The 17,643-nt window shown below is 51.9% G+C and overlaps 1 protein-coding gene across 1 annotated transcript; it reads right to left on the bottom strand.

The window, feature by feature from the left end:
* Nucleotides 1-1,655: 1,655 nt before the first annotated feature.
* Nucleotides 1,656-10,846, bottom strand: LOC131290584 (low-density lipoprotein receptor-related protein 4). The gene is made up of 10 exons (XM_058319741.1): nt 10,687-10,846; nt 9,632-10,592; nt 7,514-7,964; nt 7,317-7,441; nt 4,338-6,477; nt 3,971-4,267; nt 3,255-3,908; nt 2,105-3,182; nt 1,847-2,019; nt 1,656-1,769 (listed from the first exon to the last, which is right to left on the bottom strand). Exons 1-10 carry the CDS (start codon nt 10,844-10,846, stop codon nt 1,656-1,658), a joined length of 6,153 nt encoding a protein of 2,050 aa, XP_058175724.1.
* Between the last annotated feature and the right edge of the window lie 6,797 nt (nt 10,847-17,643).

Below are 17,643 nucleotides of genomic sequence, written 5' to 3' on the forward strand. Positions count from 1 at the left end.
CCGGTTCCCTCGGCGAGTGACCTCCGTATATTGAAAAAGATGCTTCCAAAATCGCCCCCACCCACCTCAGCAATCCCTCGCTGCTGACCCCCTCCCTGCGTGCCGTCAACACCAGTTCGTCCCAAACTGGCGGTCGTTTTCCTTATCCACACATTATCGTACCACTTAGGAGTGAAAGAGGAACCTTCGCTGAAACACTTTGTTACTGTTTTCAATTTGTTGATGCACAGTATTGTTTTGTTTTGTTGAGCCCTTGTGAGTTACAGCGAAAGGTCCCCGTAGAGTTCCCCAAAAACATGGCAGGACAAGGTGTGGAAGAGCTGACCCCATCCGGTCTCCCATCTCGTGAACATCCAGTTCCATCGTTGCACAAGTTCTACGCTCTGCTAAATCCCACTCCATCTGTCTTCGGCCACTCCCAGAGCACCCGGTTCCGCCCAGTGCACAACACAGCCTCCTATGTAATCGTATAGATTTGTTCGTTTTGCCACTTGTTTCGTACCCTAGCCCAATGTTGCAATTGTCAATACGAATGTTTTTTTGCTCCGTTTGATTCGTGTTATGTTTCTCTCTTTTTTTTTGTTATGAATGCTAATTCATGCAGGACGAATCGAAAACACATATACAGTACGTGTACAGACCACCTACAAATATACAAATTTCATACTAATGCTTACCGTACACCGTTTTTGAGCTTGTACAGAGCAAACAGCCAACCATGATGCCGTTGCCGTGGCCATTTTGCATTGCATTTATGGAGGGTGTATGCATGGTTGAAGATATAACAAGTCGACCATTCAGGCCAACGTAGTAGTAGTAGCAATAGTAGTAGTTGTAGTAGTAGTAGTAGTAGTAGTTAATAGTAAGTAGTAGTAGTTGTTGTAGTAGTAGTGTTGGTTTTGTAGGAGTAGGCGTAGTAGCTGTAGTGGAAATGTAATAATTGTTCTTAGTAGCTGCTTCGGTTCCACTGCGTCAAACGCCGTTCAGTGTTGAGTTCCGGAAGAAATTTGAACTGAAACTGAATAAGAAGTGTAGTGAGTCTGCGACTTGGTGTATGTTCTGTTTACAGTTTCTTCCGCAAGGGATAGTAAGTCATATCCTTTATGACTACAGCCACTATGCGCAAAGTGCTGTTGGGTTTTGGCCACCACCATGTAGTGTAGGTGGTGTTGTGTGACAGGTAACTGTTATCTACTGCAAAACAATGTATAGCTTCGTCGGTCGAGTGGTTGTTACAGTTTTTTGGTAGTACATGACTTAAATCTGCTGGTACGTAAGAGTATTTCATAGAATTGAAATGTTATCTTAATATTCTGTGTAATGTCTCGTTTGAAATAGCTGCCAGTAGAGTCGTCAAATCGTTCCCCGCTCGCTAAAAATTCCTCAGCAATATGGGGGATCTCGTTTTCCTTTGTCGCTCGCCGAATGATCTCATTCAGCTGCTACCTGTCCACTACGCCTACAAGAGTGGCGTTTGTTGAGCGTTTGTTGGCACCCGCACGTTTTGTGTGTTGATCGCTGGGTAAATGTTTGTAACGGTGGCGATGGAAAAGTGTAACCGTTTTGTTTCCGTTTCGATCAAGAAGGAACTTCACTCGTTTATCGGGCCTTCCTAGCTGATGCCCATGAAGACGTTACAGGCCACTGCGTCAGCTTTACACGGGCAGCACTGCCGAGGCCGGTGTGAGCTGCGACGTGCCGGTCGATGCTAGATAGCTGCCGTTGGTGCAATGCTGCACACCCAGATACTTCTCTTCAAACACTCGTTCCTGGAAGGCAGAAGAAGGGAGTTTGAGTTGGTCCCAGGGAAGGTACTGGTAGCCGGTACCGACGAGCTTGGACTGACCTGTGCACGATCGTACTTGAGCCGCTTCCAGATGGTGTTCCGCGAGGTTCCGGAGTCGCCGGTCTGACAGAGCCCGTCGATGCCGTTGTAGTTGGGGTTGGTAAAGGTCAGCACATCGCTGGCATTGCGCGAGCTCTTTTTAGTTTGCTTCCGTTTCGAGTTGACAATCAACACTGCAAAGGTGAAAGCACATCACATCACAACACTCCGGGCAGCTGGCATAATAGAAGAGTTGGCACACTCACACGCCACACTTACCTAGGATGGCAATGATGACGATGATCAGCAGGCCGGCCAAGATGGCGGTGGCAATGATCACCAGCTGCGCGTGCATCTTGCTGTTGCTCAGCACGGTCGAGCCGTTCGAGCGGGTCGGCTTCTCTTCGGTCGCCTGCAGCATCTCGTCGTTCGGCTTCATCGGCACGACGATGGTTGGCTCTAGAGTGCAATAGCTGCCGTCGGACACGTCCGGGCAGCCGCAGACGTAGCGCGTCTCGGCGTACAGACACAGATGGCTGCAGCCACCGTTGTCGCGCCGGCACGGGTTCCAATCGTGCGGCTGACGCTGACCGGACACGGCCCGGATCTCCAGCGCACCGCGCAGCCCAAACCGAGCCACCTCGACGTTGGGCACACTGTGCTTCAGCGCCCGCAGTACCGACTTGTTGTACCAGTCGGTCCAGTAGAGGTGCGTGCCGGTGAGCGTGAAGCCGAACGGATGGGTCGCGTGCCCAATCACTTGCATGCGCCGCCGACCATCGAAGTCGCACATCTCGATCCGGTCCTGCAGCGCGTCCGCCCAGTAGAGCTTCTTCGTGTCGAAGTCGATGGCCAGCCCGGTGGGGAAGCCGAGCTCGAAGTCGATGATGCTGCGCCGCTCGGAGCCGTCCATGTACGCCCGCTCGATCTTCGGCGTCTGGCCCCAGTCGGCCCAGAACACGAAGCCGCGCTTCGGGTACAGGATGATGGAGCGCGGATCGTCCAGGCCGTCGGTGAGGATCGCCTTCCGGCACGAACCGTCCAGCCGGGCAACCTCGATCTTCTTCAGCGCCGTGTCGGTCCAGTACAGGTTGTCCGCGAGCCAGTCGACGGCGATCCCGTTCGGCGTGTTCAGACCGCTCGACACGATCACCTGCGTGTCGGAGTAGTTGTGCATGTTGACGCGCCGGATCGCGTCGACATTCACGTCGGCGTAGAACACGTACATGCTGTCGAAGTGGTAGTCCAGCACGACCGCCCCATGCACACCCTCGATCGGCAGTACCACGTCAAACAGGTCCGGTGTATCCAGCGAGATCCGCCCAATACCCGATCGAAGCGCTATCAGCAGGTACTCCTGAAAACAAACCAAACCATCAATACAATTACAAACGCCCCATTGCTATAGGCAACAATCGTGGTCGCTTACGTCCGGCAGAGTCTTGCAATCGGTTTCGCTTCCGTCACGCATCGTCAACCCGGTCGGGCACTTGCACGAGAAGCCGGTTGGATTGCGCAGGCAGAGATGCGAGCAACCTCCGTTACCCTTGGCACACGCGTTCTCCAGGTGTAGATCCTCGTCCTCCTGAACCACCTTCACGTCCATCAGACCCTCGAGCCCGTGCGTCACGTTGCGTATCTGGGTCGGGCTGCCCTTCGGCATCGAGTGGAGCGCCTTCGTCACCCAATCCGTCCAGTAGATGGTGCGGGCGGTGATTGCCAGCGCGTACGGGTGGGGCAGGTTCTCCACCAGCTTCTTGCGCCCGCTCCCGTTCAGACCGCACGACTCGATCGTCTTCATTTGCGCGTCCGCCCAGTAGATGCGCTTCTCGTGCCGATCGACGGCGAGCCCGTTCGGCCAGCCGAGGCTCTCGGTGATCAGATTGATACGGTTCTCGCCGTCCATGTCGGCGCGCTCTATGCGCGGACTAGCGCCCCAGTCCGACCAGAACAGATACCCCGACTCGTAGTCGAGTGCGATGCCTCGGGGCTGCTCCAGGTCCCGCCATATCAGTGCGCTGCGTATACCCTCCTCCAAGTCGCTCACCTCCAGCACCTTCCGCCCAGCGTCGGTCCAGTAGAGCTGCAAAGCGGAAGCAACAACATGTGTCAGCCTGAAGAGGATAAGTCGTCCAAATACGTTACCTTGCGCCCAATGGAGTCGACCACCAGACCGTCGACGCTGGTCATGCTCTCGCTGTATATCTGCTTGATGCGCATACCATCGGGCGTTGACCGCATGATAACGTCCTCGGTCGTATCGGCCCAGTAGATCTCGCCGGTACGCCGGTCCACGTCGAGCGTGACGACGTTGGATATCGGTGGCAGTGGCAGTACCACGTCGATCTGATAGTCACTGTCCAGCGACACCTGCCGCACCTCGGTACGGTGCGCGAACACCAGATAGTTCGAGGGTCCGCTCTTGCACGTTTTGCCATTGTCCTGCAATGAATAGTAAAAAAGTTATCGTTAGGCGAACCCTGTGTGCTCTTCTCCCCCTCTCACTCGTTACCTTGAGCTGAATACCGATCGGGCAGGCGCAGCTGTAGCTGGTCGGGTTGAGCAGACAGATGTACGAGCAGCCGCCGTTCTTGAACGCACACGGGTTGCGGGACTCGCGGCGATTGCGGTGGAACACGCGAATGTCCATCAGGTCGGTGTTGTTGGCCAGTATGGTGCGCCGGTCGTGCCCGGTGTACATGTTGGCCACCTGGATGCTGTGCGTGTCCCAGTCGGTCCAGTAGACGCGCTTCTCGTACACGTCCAGCCCGAACGGATGCTTCAGACCCTCGTTGATCAGCCGATTGCGCCCAGTCCCGTCGTAGTTGACGTACTCCAGGAGCTTCGTACCGCCGTCGAGGAAGTACAGCCGGTGCTTGTCGACGTCCAGCGCCAACCCGTTGGGCCACTGCAGGTTCTCGGACACCAGTGTGTAGCGGCCGCTACCATCCATGCCAGCGCGCTCGATCAGCGGGTTCGAGCCCCAGTCCGACCAGAACATGTAGCCCTCGTCCGGGTGTACGACGATGTCGCGCGGTTTGTCCAGCCGCTCCCATACGAGCAGCGCGCGCTGTCGCCCATCGGTGGTGGCCGCCTCGATGCGGTTCGTGCCCGGATCGGTCCAGTAGATCTTGTCCGTCACCCAGTCGAGTGCCAGTCCGGCGGGTGACATCAGGTTGGACTTCACAATCGCCTCCTGCTGGCTGCCATTGATGAACGCCCGGCTGATCATGCTCTTGCCCACGTCCGTCCAGTAGATGACGTTCGTGCGGGCGCACCAGTCGACCGCCACCGTCGACTTGATGCCATCGAGCGGCAGCACCATATCGACCGGGTTCGGGCTATCCAGCTGACGGACGCGCACATCCTTCTTGCGCGCGATCAGCAGCAGCTTGTCCGGCACGGTCGAGCACGTCTTCTGGTCCGCCTTCAGCGACAGCCCGATGGGGCAGGCGCACCGACGGCTGATGCGATTGGGCAGGCAGAGGTGCGAGCAGCCACCCCACCGACCCGCCTTGTCCACCGCGCACCGATTCGGATAGTCTGGCTGACGGGACGGGTGGTAGCTCTGGATGCCCATCGGGAAGTGCAGACCCTCGTGCACGACGCGGAAGCCCCGCCCGTTGATCTTGTGCGCGGTCGAGATGGTCTTGGTGTGCCAGTCCGTCCAGTACATCGCGTCCTCGAACAGGGCCAGCGCGAACGGGTGCGGCAGGTTGTTGCTGAGGATCTTGCGCCGGCCGCGCCCATCAAAGTTGGCGCTCTCGATGACGTGCTTCGCGTCCGCCCAGTAGATCCGATTGCTGGTGTAGTCGATCGTGAGCCCGTTCGGCCAGAAGATGGCCTCCGAGATGATGGCCTGCCGCTCCGAGCCGTCCATGAACGCTTTCTCGATCTTCGGCGTGGTGCCCCAGTCCGTCCAGAAGACGCACGCCTTGCCCGGGTGGACGGCTATGGCGCGCGGCTTGTCCAGGTCGTTCGCCGCTATCACCGCGCGCATCTGCCCATCGAACGTGCTCACCTCGACGCGCCGCGTCCCCGAGTCGGTCCAGAACAGCAGGTCGTGGATCCAGTCGACCGCTAGCCCGCCTGGCGACTCGAGGCCCCACTTGATGACGTCCCGCACACCGCTGCCGTTCAGGTGCGACCGCTTGATAACGTCGATGGAGACGTCCGTCCAGAACAGCAGATCCTTGCGGTAGTGGTAGTCCAGGGCGATCGCGTTCGGCAGACCCTTGGCGATCGAGGTGTACTGGTTGTTCGCCAGCGACACCTGCCGGATGTCGGCCCGGTTCGCCATAATCAGCTTCACCGAGCCGCCGACCGCCTTGCAGGTGCGCTGGTCCGGCCGCAGGATGTAGCCCGCTTTGCACGAGCACCGGAAGCTGCCGGCCACGTTCGTGCACTCCTGCGAGCAGACCGGATTGTTTACGATGCTGCACTCGTCGATGTCGGTGCAGTTGACGCTGTTGCCGTGCAGCAGGTAGCCCGGCCGGCACATGCACTCCTCCCGCCCGCTGTACGCCGTCACGCACAGCTGCTCGCAGCGCGAGTGTGCTCCGCACGGGTGCACTATCGGACACCGTTGTTCGTCCTCGCCATTGGCGCAGTCACTGTGACCGTCGCAGACGTGCTTCTGATTGATGCAGACCCTATATGGACACATTTAGCAGGTAAGCAAGAGTACTATACCCAGTACTATACCCCACTCAAAGCGGACCAGATCGCGTGTGGATTCTCTTCCACAAGCACAGCTCTTCTCAGCGTTTCTCGGTGTTCAGTGCTAAAGTTGCAGCTCGCCATTAACGGGCCAAGGGCCGAATCGCCAGCCAGTCGTACGCTCTCTCTAACGTAGGTTTTGGAGCATGGACTTTTGGGTCTTAAATATATAGTCCAAGATCCCAGGAAGCAACCGAGGGTCTGGGGTTAAGACATCGGTTTGACAGCTTTTTTAACAGTTTCAATTCAACTCTGCTATGATACTGGACGGAAATCATACAGCGTAATAGCTGCGATTAGTTAATAAAGTATGTTTTATATTGTGTACATTTGATTTAGGGTCATACACATTGCCCGGAGATGTTATTTCTTCGTAATGACATGTTCAAACGCCTCTGTCTAGGTACTGTGGTTGTACTTATGATAAGCGATAAGTGTTTTAAGCTGTAAATCCAGCGCCTTTGACCTCTTCTGTATGAAATTGACAAATGCAGTAGCTAGTTGACGTATGTTAATGATTGAATGTTAGGGTAGTTGTTGCAAAACCAGCAGTTTGTGAATAGCGTGCTGCAAGTTTGGCACTAAACACGGAGAACTGCTGTGCATAAGAAGCTGGATGAGTTCGCTGGATGAGAAGCTGTTTAAGTTATGAACGGCGTTTCAGAATCAGACTGAAGAACTATTGGTTGCGAGGTTAAGAAGGCACCTCGACCGTTTTTCATACTTGCTGTCTCGACCTACTTCTTTCAGAGATCAGATACCGAGTACTTACGAGTCACGTGAGCTGTTCCTGCTTCCGGATGGGCAGAGGAACTGGTTCAGCTCGCACTTGATGTCGCAGTCCTGTTCGTCCTCGCCGCGCCTACAGTCCGCCGACCCGTCACACACCCACGAACGCTGGAAAACGAAAGTACCAAACCATCAGCCCAAACTGTGCGTCACTCAGACTACTCCTCATCCGTTTTGTACCAGTATGCAGCGCCCGTCCTTGCAGGTGTACTCGTCCGGCGAGCAGGTCCGGCCCGCGATCCGATCCACCGGGCAGTTCTTCTCGTCCTCGCCGTTGTTGCAGTCCTGCTTGTCGTCGCAGCGCCACTGGAGCGGTATGCAGTCGCCATCATCGCACTTGAACTCGTTGATCATGCAGTCGACCTGCTTCTTGGGGCAGTTCTCCTCGTCGCTCCAGTCGCCGCAGTCGTTGTCACCGTCGCACCGGAAGCGCATCAGCACGCACCGTCCCCCCGGTCCGCCCATGCCGCCGAGGGCGCCCTTGCACTTGAACTCGCCCTCCGGGCAGCTCTGCATCGGCCGGTCGCAGTTCGCCTCGTCCGACTCGTCGATGCAGTCCGTCTCGCCGTCGCACTGGAACGAGGCCGAGATGCACGAGCCGTCCTTGCACCGGAACTCGTCGCGTGTGCATCTGCAAGGAAGAACAAACCCCCCGGTTTACCGCAAACTCTACCCTGCCCAGCAAGGGCGTCCTTTATTGAAGCAATGACAGCTGGCAATTAAAAGAAGACCATCATCCACCGCGCAATCAATTAGCTGTGCCTGCCTGCCGCACATCAGCACGCAACGCTTAGTGTACATCATTTAACACAGCGAAAGCAAAAAAGGAAAACGCTAAACAGCGAGATAACTAAATCGAGAACACGACACATTAGTGCCAGCACCGTTCGACAACGACATCGTCCGGCTCACGGGAGCGAGCAAAGTTTTCCACGAAACGACTTCGCGTTGCAGCGCACGGTATCCTGTCTCCGTATAGCCGGGTCGTCCCGGGCGACGGTAAACGCTCAGCCACTATCGATAATTGCAACCATAATGCGCTTCCGCCCACAACGTACGGGTACGGATGAAGGATGACACACGCAAAAAGCCATCCGCATCCGGCTCCGCTAATTAAAGTCCACCAGCTGTCCTGTGCACCGGCCCGGACCTGTGCCAGTGCTGACCACATCTGCACACTGTTTTCCCACACTGGGCAAGGTTATATTGCCTTGCTTTAGGGCGTGGGTGGGAATGTCGTATCGGATGAAATCGAGCAAGGTTAACAAACAATTGTCAATTAATTATACGACTCTCATAAAGCTCCTTCGACCTGCTGACGGTGCCAACGCCCCAGTTTAAGGAGCAGGCTTTCTTTTACGGCACTCACAAGGAGCAGGGGATGCAATCTCGGGGTCAACCTCGTAATCGATCGAACCACATAAAAGGTAGTGGATAGCAACCAGCGGTACACAGATGCATTTGCAATCAACAGCGCTAACATTGGAATGATTGCAATCGGATATCTCGTGTGTATGCAATCACAACCGCCGACGGGGCGCCTACCGCATATACCAACTTCCTGGTATCGTGCTGGTATCATCTTCTGAAACGCCCATGCGTTCAATTACTCGAGAATAAGAATATAGGTAATCAGTGCGATGCAGTAGAGTGGGTAATGAATATTAAGTGTGATGCATTCGAATCGTGCCTTTCAATGGCGAACACTCATATTAGAAATGGTCAGCATGCGTGCTGGTTACTGTTCCGTTACTAGGTTACAATAACTCTCCTCGGAGGGAGGACAAGCTCCACTAGGGAAGAGCTGCCGATTAAGAATAAACTCTGTCCAGTTGCTATAAGACATTATGATTTGATTGAACATTGAATTTTCCACAACTGGGACCAACTGTTTTACCATCTTTGGCAGTTGAGCTCACCGAACTATAAGACTTTTAACTAGAGAGAGATAAGATAACTTTTTAAGAGGTCCTGAACTGATTGGAAAGGTAATTTACTTCTATCAAACTCTTACAAAACTTTACGTACAACATAATGACAATGTCAACATAAATGGAAGACATAAGCTCCACTCAATTGCTAGGATAAATTCCATATTTTTGGTATTGGAGAAGCTATAGACAGATTAGTTCTGTGAGTCAGTTCAGAGATGAACGCAACTCAACTATGTGACAGCAAACGTTACCTTAGACAATGAGTACGCAGGCTTCAATGAGTACGCAACGATAAAGTGACTGTGCGACATGTGCTCCAACTCCTGGATATCCTAAACAAAACAAAAGAGAGTCAGACACTTACTGTTTGGTGCAGTTCCTCTCGTCGGACAGGTCGTTGCAGTCGTTGTCACCATCGCAGACCCAGTCGTGCGGAATGCACATGCCATTCTGACACTCGAACTTGCCCTCGGTGCAGTCGAGCCGCGAGCCGCAGTGCGTCTCGTCGGTGTAGTCGCCGCAGTCGTCGTCGCCGTCGCAGAGCCAGTCGCGCGAGATGCAGGTGTGCGTGGTGGCACAGATGACGTGCGTGCCGCTCGTTTCGCAGTTGTCCTTGATCTGCTGGGCCAACCGCTGGTGCACGATCTCGCAGTTCTGCTCGTCCTCGGTCAGCACGCAGTCCGCCTGGCCGTCGCAGTGCAGGTCCATGTGGATGCAGGCGCAGGTTTTGTCGCACTTGAACTCGCGCGGTTCGCACTTCAGGTCGCATGCCTCCGGGGTCGCCAGCGGGTCGTGGCTGTTGGAGCTCCCTCCGCCGCCCACACCCGACTCCAGCAGCTCCTCGCCCGACCGGAAGATGTCGACCTCCGAATGCATCGGATGGAAGTGGCCGATGGGTGGGCTCGGCCCATACCGCTCGAACGGCCGGAATTCATCGTTCTCGCGCCGGTCCATCCCCCTTATGCCATACACCGAGTCGTATTGGGTCATGGAGCCGTACACGCTGCCCGGATGGGGTGGCAGGACGGCACTCCGGCCGCTCGCGAACGTGCCGTTCTTCGGGTACTGCGTCACCTGGTTGGAGGTGCGCCGTCTCGGCGGCGCCATCATGATCTTGCCCGGGGGCAGCTGCGGCCGGGCCTCCTTCTGGAACGGCTTCTGCTTGCGGGGCTTCTGCTTCACCAAGCGACCCTCGGACTGGCGCATCTGGTTCGAGCCGAAAATCTGCCACGCTGCGCCGAGCGCCTGCTGCGAGTCGCCCGACTTGCCGCCATACTGGTCCAACGCTTCCGACGCCAGCTCCGTCGTGAGCTCCTCGCATCGCACTGCAATTGGACGCGGAGTTTGGAGAATTGAAAACGAGAATTGAAACAGGAGTGGCTAGGAGTCCTCCGAATTTGTTGACCATAACCCTCCCACTATACTCCATCTTCTGCCGGCATCCGGACCCAGGATCTACGTCTTTCCCGTAGATCTTTCGCATCATCCCCGCATCCGATGGTAGGCAATCCTCGATGGCGCTCTGTAGGGCGGTCACCGGATTGCTGAATTGCTGCTGTGCCGTGACTTCAACGCGCATTTCAAGGACAGTGGATTACACCCATCGCCGTTTTTGATGAATGGAAACTTTTTCCCCGGCGCATGCGCGCTCGGGCGGGCAAAACATTTCGTGAGCCCAAAATTCTGGTGATGCACAAAATTTCCTTCCTCTCGCGAACGCAAAACCCCGTGCGGTCGGGAAGTGTCAAGGGTAGGGTTGGGGAGGTGGAGGAAACGCACCCAGAGCCAACTCGCAAGAACTGTTTATTGATTTTAAGACGGGATCCGACGGTTTCTGGCGAGATCTCTCTCGCTCCGCCATTTCGTACTTGCTCCCAAGTCACTCATATGCTCCTCGCTAACCTCTCTATTGTGCTTTTTTTTCTATTTCTTGATCCACCTCACCAAACATCCCCCTTCCACTACCAATTCTCCCCCCATGCCACACAGCTGCGTCAGAAACAACACAGCTCATTCATGTCGTTTGCCCGATGCAGATACCTGGGTGAGTCCCTCAGGACATATTGGTATTTCGAACATCGCGAACTCTTCCCTGGACTGTGCCGGGGAAACGGTCCGTCCAACATCATTGTTTGTCCTGCCTATCCTCATCATGACTCCTTTTATCTGTTTTGGTCTTTTGATATGTGTGTATGTGTGGAGGGCAGGGGGGGGGGGGTTTGTTCCTTTGGCTTACAGGTGTGGCCCACAACCGCCTCCCATCGAGTGACGAGTTCAGCCTACGCCTCAAGATGGCCTCTAACGCTACCATATGCTCGTCTCACCGAAGCCTCTGTGGCCAGAACACCAGCAACATCCAGCGTTCATTACATCGCCGAAACTCCAACAGCTGTTTTTGTCCCCCCTGATGGTTAGACCCAACCCAGCGACCAGTACTCACCATTGAAGACCAGCAGCTGCAGCGTCAAGAAGGGAACGATTAATCCAAGGGTCACCCCCAAGTGGGCGATGGCGCTGAGGCATCCATAGGGGCGGTGGTGGGCATGGCGACGGCAGGCATTACGTTGCTCGGCAGGTTGACTCATGATTCTGGTGCCCGCTTCCAGATTGCCACCTGGCCCGTGTGTCTCCGCTCCCTAGCCCCGTTCGTATACGCGTTTCGACGCGTGAGGTAACTTGTGCTGTTTTCTTTATTTATTGTTCTTTGCCGAGTTGCTTGTTCGGTTGCTGTGTTATTCTATACAATTTGTAACAATGGCCAATAGTGGTCGTCGTCGAAGTCATTGGTGTCACTTTTTTCCTGCAGCTTGATACGTTCACACTCACTACGCAGCGTCCCTCGTGTCCGGGGCGGGCATGGATCTCATTGGATTCGCTTTCGCTAGGCCTCCAAAAGCAACACCCAGCAGCGGCAGCACGTCCTCCTGCTGCTGCTGCTGCTGCTGCCACTGCAGCAGCAGTTGATATCGGGCAGTCTCTGGCCTATATAACCTTCTGTGTGTCGCTCTTCCCGATCCGGTTCCGTCCAAAAGGCAGTTGAAGTTGTAGCAAAAGACTAGACTTCTCAACGATTACCGATAACGATTGAACTTTTGGAAGAGTTTATTATTGTTTGCTAATTTGTTTGTTTGTATGTTTGTATGTCTGCTTGCTTTGCTTGCTTTTGCTTGATAGTAATGCACTAATACCCAACTCCAAAATCGTCCATGAATAAGTGCACGTCGACAATAGGTCGCATGATAATAACTAACGCGGTTCTGGTGTTCTGCTTCCGCCGCTCTTCAACAAACATTGCTCATCGATACATGGGTTTGAGGTTATGTCGACATTTCCGCGCTGATTGCGTACGTTTCCAGTCCGTTTGCGTTTGGGTTTTTTGCTTGGTGGATTTCTACCGCTTTCCTTGCTCCCGCTGACATTCGCTATTTCATTCCTTTTCCCCCTCCGCTCCTTCCGCACTCACCGCGTGCCTCGGTCTCTCTTTCACTTCACAACCCCACCGTCCCCCCTCCCCGCTGCACCGTAACTCTATCTTACACTTTTAACCGTTTCTTGCCGTCCGTCCAAACTTTTCCTCCCCCTCTCCCGGCACTTTCTCGGCTCCGTTTTCTTTTTGTTGTTTTTTTTGAGGTAATTGGCTCCGCTGAGTGTCCGCGTTCCGCTCCGTTGGCACCAGCACTCGGTTGTCACTCGATTAGCATCTTCTTTTATATCCTTTATTCATGATTCCCGTGCACGCAGCCTGCGCTTGCTCGACACTAATCATCTGCGAGTGGAGAAAGAATCGGATTGGTTGGGAAGCTGTGTGGATTCGCGGATTCGTGGCGGGCTGCTAGGCCAGCCAGCTCTGGAATCCTAGGGTGTAGAGGGTGCTGGGTAATACGGCGGAAAGGCAGAGGATGGGAGTGGATGGCTCGGGCATCGCCATGGCGTAGAATACCCGTGGCTACTAGCTTCGTTCGCCTGCAAAGGACTATGCGCCTATCGTAAGGCGCACATTGAGTGGACGGATGACGTATGAGGCACCTCACCTCATCCGTGCAATTCCCCGACAAAAGGTGTACCAATGTAGGTCCAAGGGAGGAGCAGTTCGAGAAGCGAAGTTAGTATCCTTTTGCGAAGCTAGTATCCACTTGTAAGTATCTCAACGCACACGCACACATTCACGCATCGACACACACGCACTAGCTCCTTTATCTCGACACACACACACACTCTCTCGTTCTCTCTCCCTCGCTCACTCTCCGTTTCTCAATCACACCAGCACACACTCAAACGCACGCGTTCAGGCGGATAGGTGGGTAGGGTAAGGGTTTTGCACATCTACTGGGGTACTGCGTACATTGCCACTAAGTAGGTGTGGGCGATGCTTTTGTTCCATTGAAAAGTTACACCCTTTTTCTGCACGTTTCGCACGCGTTACATTGTATCACTCCTGGCGGTCGCGGACTCCCGCACACTGTTCCGACCGTCCGCTCTATCGTTGATCGAAGCGCTTGATTGCTGCTGCGAGCTGATTGTTGAACATCCAGCCAGTGGCCAGCTGCACGCACGGTACATGGGCCAGCGCCACCGCAACGCTCCCTTGCTGCCGATGGGAATGCGCTCGCCACATCCCAGATTGCTGCATACTGCCGCCGGGGACACTTTGCCTGAGGACTTGGTCTTCCGGGGCGCGTTTTATTTTAAAGTCTCCTCCCCACACACACACACACGCACGCACACACACACGCACACACTGGTCGCTGTGGGGTTAGTCTTGGGTCACTCGGTTTCACCACCGTGGCCTGATGTTCAGGCGAGTGCAAAGGTGCGGCCAGTCGCACCAACAGAACATTTGTAACTGACTAAGATTTACAGGCGTTCATCTCTCAAATCCTTTCCGCAGCACCCAAGCAGCATCCGGCGAGCGATTCCGGATGCGTTTGCGAGAGCGGGCGGTCCTTCGCTCGCGTCCTTCCAAGGATACGTTACATCGCTCCGACGAAGAGTCGGTACCGAGATCTGGAAGGCTCCACCAGTGGTGAGAGCAACGGGATCACTCGCACCGTACTTACATAACGGCCACCGATAATGGCATGTGTGGAGTTCGCAATCGGTGGAGCGAGAGCTGCGGATCAGCTCCAGTGCGCAGCTGCCGGATGGACGCGGATGCTGTGCCGCGCTCGCAAACCGGGCCAGGTGAAACCGAAATCGAACTCCCGACGACGACGACTCGGCGAGCAACAGTGGACAGGACCCCGGCCTGGATGCAGGTGCACTCACCTCGTACAGAAACCTCGCCCTCGATGTTGGCCATCGAAAACAGACCGAACAAAACTCCAGCCCCGGTATTCCGGAAGCCAGTGGCCACTTCATGCCCGCTGTTCTAATCCACCAACGAAACGCAAACCATAATCTCCTCTTCGATTCCCACTCCAGCTTTCCGGGTTTTTCTTGGTCGGTCAAATCTGCATCCGTGTACCAACACAATCAAAACAAGCCAATTTTACCCATCCTTTTTGTTTTGAATTTTTGGTAGAGCTGGGAAAAAGGAATGCTAAAGATAATTGAAATGAAAACCACGATCTTCAACTATTACTTTCAAACAAGAATAGGCCGTGGAAATAAGCTTTCCCTAGAAAATTGATAAAAATTTGTATTCGTTAAACACGCAAGCTGTAGCCAATAACTTTTCAAAAAGATAGAATGGCCATTAAATCGTTTGCAAACGATTTTCACTTCTCTGTATGAAATTGACAAATTGACATCACCATTTAAAGTCTCAAACGCGCAACAAATGTAGCCGCATTAGAATTATGTAAAAATAAGATAAACAATTTGTTTAACAATTTGTTTAACATCAATAAAACGGACTGATTTCAAAGATGCAAAGATTCATGCAAACACGACGAACGGGAGGAACTTTCCTTTGAAAGCATCACGAAGAGTACCATGTCTTGACGCTAGATGGCAATAGTTGATGTAGAACTTTAATGTTTTACGTCCCCCTCAAAGCATAACCAACTAACATACTTGATAAAATAGAGAACTATAGAGACAAGTTGCATTAAATCATATTGATCTAATCGTCTTCGTATATTTATTGTGTCGTGTGGTTTTAATTCCAGCTTGGCACGAAAGATCGCCACCACATGATGGAGACGCCCAGTACTTGGTAATTTTGTGCTAAACCAATGTTTACTAAACCTAATTTCAGTTGATGAAGAACTTGGATGTTTTACGTCCCCCTCAAAGCATAACCAACTAACATACTTGATAAAATACTGAACTATAGAGACAAGTTGCATTAAATCATTTTGATCTAATCGTCTTCGTATATTTATTGTGTCGTGTGGTTTTAATTCCAGCTTGGCACGAAAGATCGCCAGCACATGATGGAGACGCCCAGTACTTGGTAATTTTATGCTAAACCAATGTTTACTAAACCTAATTTCATACTAAACCCTTCTTCTTCCCAGGCGCGTAACGACAGTCTGTAAAAAATGAACCCAATCTTAAGTACTTAAAGAAATTTCAAAGCAAGACTTTCGGTTCGGGATTCATTACTTAACTATCTTTATTTTTATAAATCTCAGTTTCATAGTCCCGTGATGAGATGAGGCAATAAACCCTACATTTTTTCAGTGCACGTGAATCATGCTTTTTACAATCTGACTTCTAAGTGGAAACGGGACTCGAACACGGGTTTACCAAGAGCGAAGCCGTAGTCTTGCCGAGGAACCATAGCACAAGTTAGAAATAGTGAGGAAATATCGCTACTTGAAAGGCAAACGTAGATTTTGAAGAAAAATTTTATTTCGTACCATAAAAGATTGTATTATTCGGGCTTCGAACACCAAACTTCTGGTACAAGGCTCGAGCACCACTACCAGTACACCAGTTGTACGAGTGGATAGCATAGGGAAAATACAGGTATATATGGCTATGTGAATAAATTGAACCACCAAGCAGTTAATTTAATAATGGTTATGATGATTTGAAATCTATGTATCAAAATATGTTCGGATTTGAAAAAGTGCATGAAATATCTAAAAAAAATCATGAAAAAAAAATTTACAACCGTCAACAAAAAAGTTTTTCCTAGCCTAGATTCGAACTCCGATCCTCCGGAACAACACCCATGCACTTTGCCCCCTAGACTATTGATGAAAGAAAATTACCGTGTGATATCACAGCTACTTATACGTCTGTAGGCAATCTGAATGTAGCATAAAAACTGAACCAAGAATAAAAACTTTAGTCACATTTTTCCTCCCCGAGCTTCGTCGGGGCTTCGAGCTAGTAGTTTAATAAAACTAATCGGTACTCAATGGAGCCGCCTGGTGTTTGGTACATTTTCAGCGCACACAATATTTCAAAACATTGCCTGAACGGTTTTTGACGTCTGTTTTTATTTTGCTGATTTGGTTCAAATTTATATGATTCAAAATCATGTTAAAGTGACCTGTCCAAATCACATCAACTTGTTTATTGTTGAAAAATGTTATAATTGGCTCGTCAGCAACAGATTGGTGAGAAAGCACTTGTTATGTCCTCGTATTTGTCGTCAAGCCAAGCAATGTCTGTTTAATGTTTTTCTTTGCTAACGAGCAGTTGTCATGAAAGCTGATTAGCCTTGCAAAAGATTCCATAGGAACAGAATGAATAAAACTGTTTGAAAAACCAAATGCAGCCGAATCGAAACCGTGCCAGACGTTGCGCTTATCAGTTTCCAAAACAATACCATTCGCCAACAAGCCAATTAGCTGGCTAGCGAGTAGCTTCCGGCACGATCGGGAAAACCTAGAAACTATTGTTTGGCGAATCAGTAGCTATGCATTCAATTAGAACCTACGCGCGGAACGGAACGTTTACATTTTCCTTCCGAGTTTATATTTCCTACCAACTACCTAATTGCAAAACAAGTACCGACGGACGAGTCTTCCTACGCGAATCAAAACACAATTAGTTCCTTTATTTAGTTCCTCACATGCACCAGCCAATTACCGTATTGCTTTCGGCGATAGAATCCATCCATGTCATTATACGTTAGAAAAGAAATATTAGCGAGCTTACCTTATCACACAGAGATTCGATGGTTAAGTAAGGGAAAGTTGTTGCTAAGATTTTTTGAACTCCGTGACACGGTTGAAAATTTTATGGAAAATAAAAAAAAAAATCTCTTGTAGAATTGTAAGATGCGGTTTGGATTGCGAGCTTTGCATTTTTAACCGATATAATGAATCATTTGAATATTCAACAAATCAAGCTCATGTTTCAAGATCGGAATAAAATTGTAATACATTATTATGACAGTATTCAGGCGTTTGAAATGATCTTTAAAAATCACAAATAAACAACAATACCTATTTCAGAAATCTTCATACATTACCA

Source organism: Anopheles ziemanni, chromosome X (assembly GCF_943734765.1).
Source record: "Anopheles ziemanni chromosome X, idAnoZiCoDA_A2_x.2, whole genome shotgun sequence".
In the NCBI taxonomy this organism is placed as follows: Eukaryota; Metazoa; Arthropoda; class Insecta; order Diptera; family Culicidae; genus Anopheles; species Anopheles ziemanni.